Here is a 15,726-nt window from a genome sequence, read left to right as displayed (position 1 = left end):
TACTGTCATTTAAAACAGAACATCCAGAACATGACTTGAAAGTGTAGTTTATATCAATCAAATGTACCATAATAAAATATGGACTGTGCTTACTGCAGGATTAATATATTTACAACACTGGAATAACTGCTTAAAATGGAATATTTTGCATAATGTGAATGCATTTAAAAATAACTTTGTTATTTGGGGGTGTTTTTAAAAATCAATTTGTGTAAAACATGCAAATAAATGGCTTAATTAGAGCTGTGAGGAAGAAAAATAACTATTCCTTGAAATGCACAGTCCTGACTTTACCCATGTTATGATGGACCCTTCCCGTATATGACTTGCACAACTTTTACAAAGAATTTTTAACATAATAAGGATATTATTGATGAACAAGTCATAAAATTGTGTCTTGCCAGTGGATAAACATTGGTGTTTGATTGGAAAAGTCAAGACTATGTCTTACCATCAATTAAATGCAGGCTTGATTGGAAAAGTCAAGACTATGTCTTACCATCAATTAAATGCAGGCTTGATGATAAAAGTCATGACTGTCTTAGCTTCAGTTAAATGCAGGCTTGATGGGAAAAGACTTGACTGTCTTAGTTTCATCTAAATTCAGTCAAAAGACTTTTTAAAGCATGTCTGGGCAAGAAATATTCTGGATTCCTTTAAACAAAACCAAGTGAGAAAACTACCTTTCTTTATACCTGTTAATTATTCTATCTAGTTTGCAAATGTTGTTACTAAAGGCCTTGATAAAATAAAGTAAACAATTACTTGTAAAGCCTAAATATAGTTTTTATTTGCAAGTAAAAATGTCATACCCATAGATGTATATCTGTATCAACAGCAGTCTCAATAGCTCTACTGATATTTGTGAGAAGCAAAAATATTACATGTAGGAAATAACTCTGGAACTCTCTGGCAATGAAAATGCAAATGTACAGCACTCGGATATACAACTATGACAGTAATGGCCTTGTACAATAACATATGTACACACACACACATACACACACATATAATAATGACCATGTACATTTTTGTTTTATTATGATTCATCATTTATAAAATGTACACAATGAATGCTGTGCATCATGACAATAGCATATAAATTAAGGTACTGTTTAATGATCAAGATCCATAATGAACAAAATGTTCAGAATCTGCTTTTGGTTTCTACTGGACTATACTGGACCTGATTTTTTATTCTACTGTACTATATTGGACCCATTTTGGGGTTTTACCGGACTATATTGGACCTGTTTTGGACTCTATGAATAATATACTGCTACATAATAATCAACAAATGACTTATGTTTATAAATTATCACAAACTTAGCAAGCATTTGATGAGCAAAAAGTAGTTAATATAAATCAGGTCATAAAAATCTTATTATTACATTTCCTTTCTTGATTTACATGCATGTAGCCTGTTACTGTAGATATACACACGGACAACTGGAATTCACCTGATGTTGTGTTTTGCTGAAATATATATGACTAAGTAGAAAATCTACAGGACCTCTGCAATGTTTGCTAGAGGCACAGGTGCCTACACATCCAAGAATGGATATCTAAAACTTGTAATAGTCTTTTAGTAGAAAATAGCCATGCACCAATGGTATACTTGAGCTCATTTCTTCTTGTCCTCTTTACACATAATGACATATCTTTGTGCCACCATTAGGGGTGGGGAATAACCACTGGGGTAGGATGTATCCTCAAATAGGACTGAGTAATCATCTTGAGGCTGAAAAAGTATGTTATATAAAGTTAGACATGACTGGTATGGTGGTGGAGGGTGCATTTTAAGGTATGTTATACAAAGTCAGACATGACTGGTATGGTGGGAGAGGGTGCATTTTAAGGTATGTTATACAAAGTTAGACATGACTGGTATGGTGGGAGAGGGTGCATTTTATGGTATGTTATACAAAGACATGACTGGTATGGTGGGAGAGGGTGCATTTTATAGTATGTTATACAAAGACATGACTGGTATGGTGGGAGAGGGTGCATTTTACAGTATGTTATACAAAGTCAGACATGACTGGTATGGTGGGAGAGGGTGCATTTTATAGTATGTTATACAAAGTCAGACATGACTGGTATGGTGGGAGAGGGTGCAATTTATAGTATGTTATACAAAGTCAGACATGACTGGTATGGTGGGAGAGGGTGCATTTTATAGTAATGTTATACAAAGACATGACTGGTATGGTGGGAGAGGGTGCATTTTATAGTATGTTATACAAAGACATGACTGGTATGGTGGTGGAGGGTGCATTTTATAGTATGTTATACAAAGTCAGACATGACTGGTATGGGGGGGTGGGATTTTATAGTGCAGCAATACCATACATGTCATCTTATACCAAGGCAAGTAAAGTGCTTTGCCCAAGGATATACCATGGAAGCCAAACAAGTCTAGTGGAATGGTGGGAATCAAACCTGCATGTCTGGTCATCATTTAATGGCTTAAAGAAGTCAGACATGAGAATTTGACTGGCCAAGTATTATAAGTTAAAACAGCATTCTCATTTGTCTTTTTAAGTTGCCAGCTCATAATTAAAAGTTCAAGGCTAAGTCAGTGCATTAATAAAACAAATAAAATGTAACAATGTTGTAAACTTAAAGGGCTACAATGTTAAAATTTGTAAAAGTATACAATTTTTGAGGCAGCTGCCAGTACTTAATGATGAAGCTGAGACATGAATAATGAAGTGATCCCAATTCACAGGTCTGGTTCATGTCTTTAAGTAATTACAAGAGTTCCTCAGATGTGGGAGGTCATGGGTTCAAACCCTGGCCGAGTCATACCAAAGACTTATAAAAATGGTACTAATAGCTGCCTCGCTTGGCGCTCAGCATTAAGAGGTTAGTGTTAGGACTGGTTGGCCTGGTGTCAGGATAATTTGACTGGGTGGGACATCATGCTACATATCTGCAGTATGATGCCCCAGTGCTAGACATCACTATAAACTGCCACACTGCAGACATCATAGTGATATGACTGAAAAATTGTTAAAGCTATATTAAAAATCCAAATCACATGCACATTGCAAGAGTTGCTTCCCTAACCAACGTACTGAAAATTGTATCTCAATACAAAACAAACATGAAAAGTAAAGCTGGGTTTTCAACTCCTGCATAAATTAGGAAACACAAGCTTGATTTTATTTTTTTAAAAGTGATCAGTTATACATTAAGGTACAATCTCATCCCTGTGTGATGATTATAAACGATCTTCAGATTTCACAGTCTGCTACATTTACTAAGTAGCATTGCATTATAGATACAATGAAACCCATCTTAACAGTCACCTTAATATAGCAGTCACCAGGTCTTGACAGCCATTCTAATTTTCCGTAGCCAATTTACTATATAGAAGTGATGTACATGTCAGCCCCCTGCTTTAAGCAGTTGGTAAAGCATACTGACTGAGCACTATGCATACAAATTAATCTTTTGCTTCAAGAAGACATATCATGTTAATCTGTGAATAAACATTTCATATTTTGCTTGACCACCATACTCCTGTCACACTGTTGTTGTGAAATGAAGACATCAATATGTCAAATTCAAAATTTGGCATTTTTTAATCATATGGGGAAATGTAGAAACGATTCATTTGCTGGATGGTGGGAAAAGCATTTGTCATATCTGAAATGGGAGCTGCCTTTTGTGCCAGTTATAGGTTTTTTACCTTTCATATACTTGCCTGTAAATTAAAAACATCTTGGATGAAAAGTTAATTTCATTGTGGTCATGGGTCATTCAGTATATTTAAAAAATATGTGAAGGCAGACGAAGTTTCATTTCATTTATTACTAAGAAAAGCCAGATAAGAGTAATTTTCATTCCCAATTTATCACACGCTTCTATCTAAGGTGACTGTCTTTTGATTTTGGCAAGATGAGTAATGAGTTAATCCAAATATTTTTAAAAGTGTGAACAGCTGTCTCAAGGCCTAATTATACAAACTGGTCGAAGAAAGAGCCAGTCTTCTATTTCAGTCATAAGTAAAGTTGTGGCTTAGTAGTGAAATTATCGTTAGGTGCATGAAACATGAAACAAGCTAAGAACAGCGATTCTTAAGGAGTTAGTGATAATTTAATTTACAGGTCATATTAAAGTGAGTACAACACATTTATCTTGTCTGGAACACGAGTCTGAGAGAGAACGCTATACATGCATTTTACAATTTTGTAGAATAGTGTAATAATAATAATTCAGTACATAGTATTTGTTATAGAATAGTATGAAAGGTCAGCCAGGATACAGAGGTCATTTAAATTTAAAGGTTAGTTTGGCCTTTTCCTATGGGTGACCACTACTGACAGGTTTGACTACTGGAGAACTAGTAAAATACAAGACAATGTGTGAACTGAAAAGCAAAATGATTGAAATAAGGTTCACAGCTACTTGTTTGAAATTAATTAAATTAACGTCTAAAAAGAAGCTAAAAGTGCAACAAGTCTGTTCACTAATAGTCCTTTATCTGCTGTGGACTTTAAGAAAAATTACTGATTTTTTCCAGAAGAATGTTTCCATTTTTCACAATGTAGGTCAGCTTGGGGAATATGAAAGCAAGATTTCAATTTCACCACTTTCAACAAAATACCCTTTAATCTCAACAGATAAGACCACCACTAATATAATAACCCATACACCCATAAATACACTCTATTCTCTATTGATATAGAACGCCATTAATGGAAACACTCGTACACTAATAAATACCATCTAATCTCAAAAGATATAGACCATCAAAAATATAATAATTTGCACTCTCATAAATTCAACAGATGTAGACCACTAATAACATAATAACTCATATGTGAATGCACACTGTTTCAATAAAAAGCCAAATTATTGTTGTTGGTTGGTTTTTAACACTAAGCACATTTTTGGTCATATCAAACCATGGAAAAGGACCTTAATGCCTTACTCTGGATACAGAAGCAGCCAACTTGGGCAGATACTGAACTCATGACCCTTGGTTAACAGAAAAATACCACAACTTAAGAAATGAACATACAAGGGTCACTGAAAACTCGGAATGACTTCAACAGACACAGAATACTATTTAAGACGAGGGTCACTGACAAATCTTAGCGAGAGAAAAAAAAAATATAAAAATGTGCCACTTCATGTTCAGTCAAGTTCGTTTTTTTATTGTAATTCTGTCCTTGTAAAATTAAACCAGAAGAATGTTGAGTAATTTGCTCTCATGATTACACAGCTGTCTTTCCCATTTCCCACAATGGAGATGAGGCTATAATAAAAAGGGACATAACTCTAATACAAACAGTGCAGGTACAATCACTGGTGTATCTTCTGATGATGTCCATAATATATAGAGGATTTCTACATTTCTTGAGTAAATATAAGGAGATATTTCACAAGTGGATGAATGGTGAAGCCATAAGTGACAATACAAAATGTTTCCACTTTACAACTGAAATATTTCCTTATATCTATTAAATTAAAACAGATTTTGTTATTATATATTTTTAAGGCCAAAACCATCAATATGCATGTATTTTTTCTCTGTTCTGTGCCAATGCAATTAACAGAAGCATTACTACATCGATAAAAAGATGCTCTTAAATTTACAATAATTTTAGGACAGCAACATTTTACAAATTAGCTTGCACAAATATTGCTTCAAATTGGGTATTTTTGACAAAACTAAAGAGTTTTTATAAACCTTAAGAGATTTTTTTATTTTCAATTAACACATTTCTTGCACTGATTGACACAGTGAACATTGTTGAGGTAGGTGTACTGTAGAAACATCACAGAGTGGTCACATCTCCCAGATTTCAAAGTGTGACATCATAAAGCCAATTATTTTAATGATTGTGAGTTTACTTTTATAGATTTTGGTTCTTTATTTAATCATTTCTGCATTCATGCATGAACATTTGGCAAGCTATCTGTCAAGTTCAGCAACAGACACTGCACCCAAATTTGGATTGTCACTGCTTTTTGGTTTCCGTCAACTCATCAATGCCCGATTTTTCCATCATTTTCAAACATGATGATGGCTGTATTCAGTGTAAGAATCACTACTTAAACAATTTTTCTACTAAATTTAACCAGGTGATTTTACTAAAAATGTGATTGTCATAAAGTGTAAAAGGTATACAATACTGTATGGGTGACAGAATGTCGAGAGATAATAGTTCATATAAGTTTAGTTACTAATAACTTGCAGGATTGTTATAGAAATCAAATTAAAAAAGTTAATACCAGAAGCCTACATTTTGTTGTTTGCAATGTCTTTAGCTTTTTTTTTAGTGTCATCTCACCTTCTTGCTGATTAAATAAACATACACTTAAGGATCTACAGTCTTGATGCATTTTTATATCTGTTCATCCTGAGAAAGAGAGAGGGATAGAGCAGAAGTGATGTGTTGTGATGTGATTTGGATTTTTAACGTAGCTTTAACAATTTTTCAGTCATATTGCTACGATGTCTGCAATGTGGCAGTTTATAGTGATGTCTAGCACTGGGGCATCATGCTGCAGACATGAATCACGATGTCCCACCCAGTCATATTATTCTGACACCAGGCCGACCAGTCCTAACATTAACCTTTTAATGCTGAGCACCAAGCGAGGGAGTTGTTAGTACCATTTTTGTAAGTCTTTGGTATGACTCCGTCGGGGATCGAACCCACAACCTCCCGCATCCGAGGCAGACACTCTAACCACTAGGCCACCAAAGCGGTCATATGGGCTGATATATTTCCTAAATTGGAAAAGTCGCAGTTCCAAAAGTGACACCGCCACTGTGGTGAAAAGTTATATTTCCACTGTCTTGGTATAATTTTTCTCCCATTGATATACTCTGATGTCTTATTATTAAAAACATATCTTAAATAATAAGTTTCACGGCAATCTATTAAAATTTGCAACTGCAGTTGCATTTGTAAAATTAAGTCATACACTGCATTCAGCTGCAGGTATAAATGAGCAGTAACTCTAACCAAAATTGCAGGAGCAATAATTTTTGTTAGAAGATGACCAAAGTATCTGTCAAATTTCATGGTAAATCTACTAAAATCTGCAAGACTAACTCCACTAACAAAATGATCAAGCAACAATACCCAATGCGCAATAACTCAAACAAAAACTAGGGATTTGTTGATATGCTAATACACCAAGTTTAATGGTGATCAACCAAAATCTTCTAGGTCAGTTTAGCTAAGAATTGTGTCATACTGTATTATTATGCTACGATACAGAATCGGTAATAATATGAACACAAATGGTAGAGCAATGTCACTAGTCGACATACATGTCTTCAGGTGATGACCCAAATATTTATTATTCAAGCTTTATGTCAATTCATCAAAAACTGCAGATCTTGTTGCGGTAACAAGACTGCCATACACTGCATTAAACTACAATACAAAAATAGCAATAGCTATAAGAAACATAGTGGGAGCATTTGATTTGATGAACTAACAAGATTATGATACACTGCTGGAAGACAAAAGGGCAATAACTCCATCAGAAAAATGATCTTAATATTTGCCAAATTTCACAGCAATCCATCAAAAACTGCAGATCCCAGTTACACTTCGAGATTGTGCTGGACAGATAGATAGGAGAATTACTATATACCTGCCTCCACAGAATCAAATATTTCCTAAGCTGTATTCTAAATCACTTACCCTCTTTGGAGGTTCATGGATGAGTGCTCTGTAGAAACATGTAGTTTGTGGATAGAGTGCTAGGACAAGCTGAAATACAAATATTTATAATTATGCCACTTAAATTTCTTCAATAAATGAATTCAATGCAAGAAGCTCAAGTAGGCCTACGATCACTTACCTAAGCTACCAGAAATCAAAATGCACATATACTAATATGGCTATCACTGCAGCCATTTTAAGAATATTTTTATTGCAACCCCTACTGAATGGAAAGTCATTTCACCATAGGATTTCCACCATAAGATTTCTTCAATAATGAAACTGGACATAATGCCTGGACATGCACATGGGATGCTTTTGTAGGATCAACAATGATTACAAAACAATGCGGCCCTTGCAAACTTAAAATCATGTTTCTTTCAATTAAAATGTTATTAATCAAGAGTTCTGTTTTGTTGATTGGTAACTAATTTAGGGAATTTTATTATCAACTAATCTAATCAACATGATATGTAACGTTGTGTAATTTGTTCCTTAACCAATTCTCCTCAACTCTTGTTTTCTTTTTCAAGCTATGCCACATTCAATGTGAAAATGACAGATACATACTTTTAGAAGAATAACAGAAAAATCGAACTAAAGAATTCCTCTTAAGCAGAATTGGAATGGATATTCATATACATGTTGATTGATTTCCAGAATCAAAATGTCAAAGGTTAAGGTCACAATAACTCCAAGAAAATTCATGTGACATAACCAGTTCAATGTTCATTAGCAACTACATTTTTGGCAACCTGTTTGACTGCCATGCATATGAGGGAGCATCACTTAGTGCCAGTTGACTGCCTTGTACTTGTATGACTCAGCATCACTTAGTGCCAGTTGACTGCCTTGTATTTGTATGACTTGGCATCACTTAGTGCCAGTTGACTGCCTTGTATTTGTATATGACTCAGCATCACTTAGTGCCAGTTGACTGCCTTGTATGTTGTTGTTGTTGTTGTAGTGTTTAACACCATTTTTCAGCACATGATAGGCTATACATGGTGGCCAGTATTAATGGTGGAGGAAGAACCCAGGAAAACCCCGTAAAGAACCACTGACCCACAAGAAGCTACTGGCAAGCTTGCTCACATACCAACATTGGCTGAATCCAAGACCCGAACCCACGCAGGCAGAGGTGAGATGGCAGTGATCCGTAATGGAGAGCGCTTTAGACCACTCAGCCATTCAGGGCCCCAAAAATGGCATTAAACCGTACAACAACAACAACTGCCTTATATATGACTCAGCATCACTGAATGCTATTTATAGTATTTTGTCTGAAAAGGTTTAACCATTTTTAATAACAGCGGACAGATTTGATGGTGGATCTATATCAACTGTACACATTTTAAAAGAACCTATGAAAAGATGCTTTCTGTCAAATTTGGCTCGATTGTTTTCATTAGTTTTTGAGAAGATGCCGTTTTTATGTTTTTCTAATTTTAGAAACAATGACTATTTTAGGCACAGATGGGTATAATTTTGCCAGGATGCTTTCAATAAAATTTACTCAAATTCTGTCCATTGGTTTTGCGAAGTTGCCTAAATTAATTTTGTCTTCATTTTCAATTATGGTGTTCATATTTAATGACAGACCAGTATAATTTGTACAAAATAAAAAGCCGCCATTCCAGGATGCTTTCTGTTAAATATGGTCAATTCTATTCAGTGTTTGTGAAAAGAATTCTTTGTAAGGTTTTCCTATGTTATCCACACCAGCCATACTTTAGGCTAAAAGACAACTGTATAATTTTCAAAGGCCTCCATAACAGGGTGCTTTGATTCAAATTTGGTCAAATTCAGTTCAGTCATTTTATGGGATTTCTAATTTGTAATAACAGTGACCACACTTAATGGTGGATCATCAGCAATGGAAAAAGATTTAAAGTGTCCATGCCAGGATGTTTTCTGTCAAATTGCCAATTTCTGTTCAAAGGGTTTAGAGAAAAAACTGTTTAAAAGGTTTTACTATATTTAAAAATGATGGTAGATCAACATTATATGTAAAACAATTATAAGGATGCTTAATGTAAATCTGGTCGAATGCTGTTCAGTGGCATTCCAAAACAAGTCATCTGAAGTTTTCTCTATTTATTTTAACAGCAGCCATATTTGATCACAGAATCACACCACCCGTATCTATTTTTTTAAGGGTGCTAACCAAGAATGTTTAGTGTCAAATTTGGTGAACTTTTGTTAAAAGTTCTTTTCTCTTTTTTAGTAACAATACCTTTCATAACTGTGACTGTATCTAATGGCAAATCTACAAAATATATATACAAATTTAAAAATCATTCATTGCAGGATGCTGTCTATCAATTTTGGTTGAAGTCAGAGTTCCTACTGGCACAAAATACTGCGTAAATTTCACAGATTTGATAAAATATGATGCTCTCAATGTGCATGTCATTGATGCAGAAATCAAACCAAAGTAAATATCTAAACAAGTTTCAAGTCTTTCCCAGCTTTGCATATCATCATGTGAATTTCTGTTTAACTGCCAATATCCCTCTAAGCCAGTATTAAACGAACACCATGTGTTTGTGATATTGTTAGCTACCTTACTCCACTGTGTACCTCTCAGTGTCAGTTAATCGCTGTATCCCTCTGGATGAGTATTGGAGAAACTAATTCTTTCTAGTAAAAAATGTTTCTTCGTGAATACTTACCCAATCATAATACCTAAGGAGAACTAATAATACCTTACAAATCCATCTGTCCCCAGATAGAACATTTAGCTTAAAAGAGCTAAAAGTTATCTGCCCACCTAAGTGGCGGTTGGGCAGAGTAATCTCCACTTGATATAGGGATTGTGGCAAAAACCATCTCAGTTACTGCTGGAGCATAAGGCATGCTCTCTATGTGGATAACTGCAGGAAGGTGTATGGGTTTGTTTTCATAATCATAAGTATTTGTGAAGAAACATTGTCCTGGAAAAAATTAGTTTCTTTTTTAAACATGTTACTCACTCATAATGCCTTAGAAGAATAGTAAGAGGTTGAAGGAGGTACATCTTCCCCATGAGATGTCATATCCAGTCCAATAAGGTATGTGAGGCAGCTTCTAGGTATCCTGAATGGAGAAAACTCCAATGAGCAGAAAATGTACCCTACCACAAATCCAACAAAAGTAATGATGCCATGTCTCATGAAGCTGTCGAACAACCCAGAAAGGTGACCTGTTGCGACATGATTATAGGTCTCACCAGATTAAGATGATTCCTTTGGGATGAAAGATCTTCTGATGTAAAACTGGGGAATGTGGACTCCGGTCTCTATATCATGCCATGGATAATATCAAAGAACACCTCTAGTCAAAAGTGATGCTTCTGGCAACTGCTCTGACCTTATCAGCCGAAATGCATAACAAATTTAAGTTGTTGTTATTTCTTGACATGAAGAGCAATAACCCATTTAATCCAGGATGAAAGGGTCTGTGCTGTTATATCATCCTGTGCCTGTTTGAGAGGTAAAAATAAGTGTAATCTTTTTAAGATACCACATCAAACATTTGATTGTATCTGGTGTTAACTTTTTCTCACTGAAGAACCAGAGGAGGAAGTTAGCTATTTTAGGTATATGCCTGTAGTGGTATAATGTGTTTTGTGTACACCACTGTGTAAAAACTTCCATTTGCTTCATAAGGTTTCAGAGTGGATAGCCTTCTTGCTTGAGTGATTCTCTCCATGGTTGAGGGATCTGTTTGTTTCCAAAACTTTTTTCATATGATCCAGATGTGCAGTAGGTCTGGCTTGGGTGTGAAACAACTGTCATTGTGGCTGTTTGATGAAATTCTCTATTTTCTGTGGAATTTCCGCTGTGAGATTGATGAGGTCTATAATCACATGACTTCTCCAATCCGATTTGTGCAATGAGGATGAGGTGACATTTGGAGGGTAGGCATATGCATTCAGGCCATTCCATCCCATTGGGTGCATATCTAAGCTAAAACCAAGGGATGGAGAATATTCCATCTGAATAAACTGACTGTCCCGAGACAAAGAATCTGCTATTATGTTTAAATGTCCAGGAATATGACAGACATGGATTTGTTGTTGATGACACCACTTTAGAAAGTCCCACACCAGTATGCAAAGGACTTCCCCAGTCTGCCTTGAGGTTTGAGATAAGTCACTACTGTTGAGTTGTTAGATAGGAGGACTCCCATTTCAATTAAATATTCCTGTCACCAGTGAAAGACTTCCAAAATGGCCTTCATTCTGAGGATATTGATAGGTCGATGCTGGTCCTGGGGAGACCATCTTCCATTGACTTCCGAAAAAAAAAATGGTAGTAGGTGTGACACCAGCCTCCTGTACTTGCATCCACACAGATTGTGATCTCTGGCAGTTGTGCTTGTACAGGTATACCTTCTGTGAGTCAAGTTAGGTCACTCCAAGTCTGCAGATGGTACCTCATATTGTGCAAATAGGGAGTGGTTGGTCCAGTGGGCAAACTGTTGGCCTCTCATTGGAATAAAGGAATCATTTGTACAGGTGCATAAAAAGGTGACCAAGGATGATGAGCAAGCCTAGAAGGTGAAGGAATTCCTGTGTGGAGAGAGATTCCTTCAAGAACAATGAAGACATCATGGTCCTGATACAAATAGTTGAGATGGTTTTAAGTCGGATTTGTCCTTGATGATGAGGAAACCAGGTTTTAAGCAGTGTAACAAGGGTTATAACATCATGTCCTAATATATAACTCATCTGATGTTTTTGCAGAATGCTGACCAGATAACTTGACACCACTTTGGAGATGGTCCGGACACGAGCCATAACACAGTTCATCTGACAAGAAAAGACCCAGGGACTGATGGGAGTGCTCAGAATAGATAAGATGGTCTGGACATGAGCCATAACACAGTTCATCAGACAAGTGAAGACCTAGGGACTGATGGGAATGCTCGGAATAGATAAGTGGTGCCATTGTGGGCAAATCACATGAACTTCCTGGAAGTCTTGTGAATAAGGAGGTAAGATATGCATCTTTTAAGTCCAAGGTGAATGCAAAGTCTCCCTTTTGAGCGGCGTTTAAAATGTACATGGTGTTTCCATCAAGAAGCAATGAGCATGAATGAATTGATTAAAGGTGTTTAAGTCGATGACAGGGAGCGGAGTGCCATTTGACTTTGACACAAAGAAAAGTCTGGAATTAAATCTCAGGAAATTTATTATTAGAATGATTTCTACTACCCTTTTCTGAAGAGGGTCATTAATTTCTTGCTGCAAGGTGATGGTTTTGAATCGGTCTGTTTGAATGTTTGTAGCTGATGGAATTTTGGAAAGAGATGTCTTGAAAGTGATGCAGAGTCCACTTGTTGGTTCCAATGATCATCATGTCAAATCTTGTCCCATCGAGCAGCAAAGAAATTGAAGCCTTACTCCTACCATAATCAGTGGGAAGGCAGTGTGGAGATGATGTCATTTGTTAGAAATGGTGCTGGTCATGAAGAGAAACTTTAGTGTAAGCAATTGCTAGCTCTTTTGTCACACTTTGGCTCTTACGAGAGCCATTGTTTCAATGTGAGGAACTACAACAGGATAACTGGTCTGAGGTTTGAGCTAGAGACGTGTCCCCTGATTTCTTTATTGGTTTCTCAAAACATCCCTGTATCAGTATTGCGGTTAAAAGGTGGGGAAAAAATTCAGCTTCTTAGTGGCTTCTTTGCATACTTTATCGATCTGGCCATTAAAAAGTAGATTAGAGGATAACAGTTATGATCATACCTTGGTCTTATGATGATCTTAAAGGAAGGTGGAGAGCAGTATATCTCTTTCTGCCAATTATACATTTCACAGCTACTGTGACGGCATTGGCTAAAATATGTTGAGCAGCTCTGTTTAAAACCCAAGCCCTTCCAGAGACAGACTCTGATGCATGTACCGTGAAATGTGAAGTAAGAAGTGATGAGCTCTGTTCTGCCTGTTGGAACAGAGCCATTGATATCAAGTCCAACATGGAGCCAGCCCACAGCTACTATACCCGAATGCATAAGTAATTTGAAATTGGATTCTTCCTTTTTTGTGATAAGATCAGCAGATGCTGGAGCCCTGGTTCAAGCAGTTCATAAGGAAGGAGGTGGCCAGCAGAACACTGGAGGCAAAAGGATGGAAAACTTCTTCAATGGAAGCTCTGAAGGCTGAGTCTTCCCATAATATAGTGAAATCCAGAAGAGAAGGATGCTGAGAGCAGGCATAATCATGTCTGCTTGCATGAAATGAGGCTGTTGCATGATTGAAGGAGCTGGTCAAGAGTGTAAACTTGTTGTGCCCTGAAATAAAAATTGTGATTTCCAATTGGTCACCAAATACAGAGTCCCTTCTATTGTACCAAGGGTTGAGAGAATTGAGAGGTAGCAGGTACTAGGTTTGGCATCATAAATGGAGAGTGCAGTGAGTGAGGCCATGTGTGGGTTAAACTGGTCTCCATAACTGCTTGTAAGCTAGGTTCAACAGACTGGACGAGAGATTGATTTCCGGGAACTTATTGTGTTTAGGTATTTGTCCCTGAAGATTCCTTGTAGAAGGCCTAGGCCAATCAAAACAAATAGACTATGTCAGGTGGGAGGATGTCATCCAAATCATAATGATGGGATAGGTTATGGGATGTCCGATCCATGTGACCGGTCTGTGTATCAGTGGAGCGAAAGAATACTTTGTTTGGTTCATTCGCTTGCTGCTTATCCTCAAGAGCTGTAGATTGGAACCCTGAGGAGGGAGGCCTTAAAAGTACTGCCAGCAATGAGGAGTCCTGAGGTTGCATAGGTGCTGGGGCTGTCCCTGGTCATGTAGATTTCCAGTGTTTTGTAACTGGAGAACCCTTTGCTGATTTATCTCCCTTATCCACCAAAAATTCCTGCACTGAAGACATGTCAGTTTTAAGCTTATAGTGTCTGCATCCTTAGTTGTGCATTTCTGTGCTTTGCCCATGGTCTAATCTGTAAGACAAATAAAGCAGAATGTATAACTCTAGCACAGCTCTGAACTTGTCTCTTATTATTGAACACAAAATATGTGCAAAGCTATGCCTTATAGCATTACCTGGAATATAGCAGACTTATTTTACCAAAATAATTCACCATACTAACTGTGATAAGTTCAAGGATGACCTGTACAGGTAAATGCAATGAAGATGGCATCCAGACACTAAATGTGTCAGCAGAGAAAACTCACCCATATGTAGCCCGTCATTGTGGAACTATACATATATTAAGAGTTTACAATAGGTCTCAGGGACTTGCACATTAACATAATTAAAAGTAGAGCCCGAACTTATTTCTGAAGTTGCATAGGCTACCTGTGCAAGTACCCAAGTCCAAGGGGCCACGAGTTGTCTAAAGCGCTCACCATTATGGATCATTGACATCTCACCTCTGTCTGCGTGGTTTCGAGTTCTGTGTTTGGCCAATGCGGGTATGTGAGAAAGTTTGCCAGTAGCTTTTCCTGGGTTGGTGGTTCTTTCCGGGGTTTTCCCAGGTTCTTCCTCCACCATTTATACTGGCCACCATGTATAGCCTTTCTTGTACTGAAAAATGACGTTAATCCTTACAACAACAAAGTACAATTAAATGTGTAAAGACGACAAGGTGTTTCTAAACCCATAAAGGCAGAACTTTGTTGAGATAGAAAGAAAGGCAAATTGGCAATATAGATGAAATATACATTATTTGTGAAGTGATAACTCCTTCAACTGGTATCAATGTTGATTCTGGCTTTTGCGTGGTCTCTTATAGTGAGAGCATGCTTCTCAGCATGAGCAGAAGTAGCAAATGGGATATTGATGGGTTTTGCTGCCAATCCCTGTATCAAGGGGAGATCACTCTGCCCAAACACCAACTAAGAGGACAGATACATTTTTAACTCTTTTTAGCTAAAATTTCAATTTGGGAGGTCAGGATTTATGATGTAGAAGTAGTTCTCCTAAGGTATTAAGATGGGGTAAAGTATTAAAAAAATGAAATCTGTTTCAATGCTGTATTTCCCAGATATATGATCATGCTACTAGAAATGACATACAGG

The 15,726-nt window shown here is 36.8% G+C and overlaps 1 protein-coding gene across 2 annotated transcripts in view; it reads right to left on the bottom strand.

Annotated features, from left to right (window-relative positions):
- Nucleotides 1-765: 765 nt before the first annotated feature.
- Nucleotides 766-15,726, bottom strand: part of LOC149771953 (SAGA-associated factor 29-like) — a 37,861-nt gene continuing 22,900 nt past the window's right edge. For both annotated transcript variants that reach the window (XM_089948048.1, XM_089948049.1), the window contains exons 9-10: nucleotides 7,680-7,748; nucleotides 766-1,741 (exon numbers count right to left, since the gene is read on the bottom strand). In XM_089948048.1, coding sequence (XP_089804174.1) covers nucleotides 1,625-1,741; nucleotides 7,680-7,748 — 186 coding nt within the window. In that variant the 3' untranslated portion in view covers nucleotides 766-1,624. The remainder of the gene's footprint in view (nucleotides 1,742-7,679; nucleotides 7,749-15,726) is intronic.

The sequence above is a fragment of the Sinohyriopsis cumingii genome, unplaced genomic scaffold (assembly GCF_028554795.1).
Source record: "Sinohyriopsis cumingii isolate HCF-2022 unplaced genomic scaffold, ASM2855479v2 utg001554l, whole genome shotgun sequence".
In the NCBI taxonomy this organism is placed as follows: Eukaryota; Metazoa; Mollusca; class Bivalvia; order Unionida; family Unionidae; genus Sinohyriopsis; species Sinohyriopsis cumingii.
Note: the sequence above shows the minus strand (reverse complement) of the source record. Positions and strands in the feature narration are given on the sequence as shown.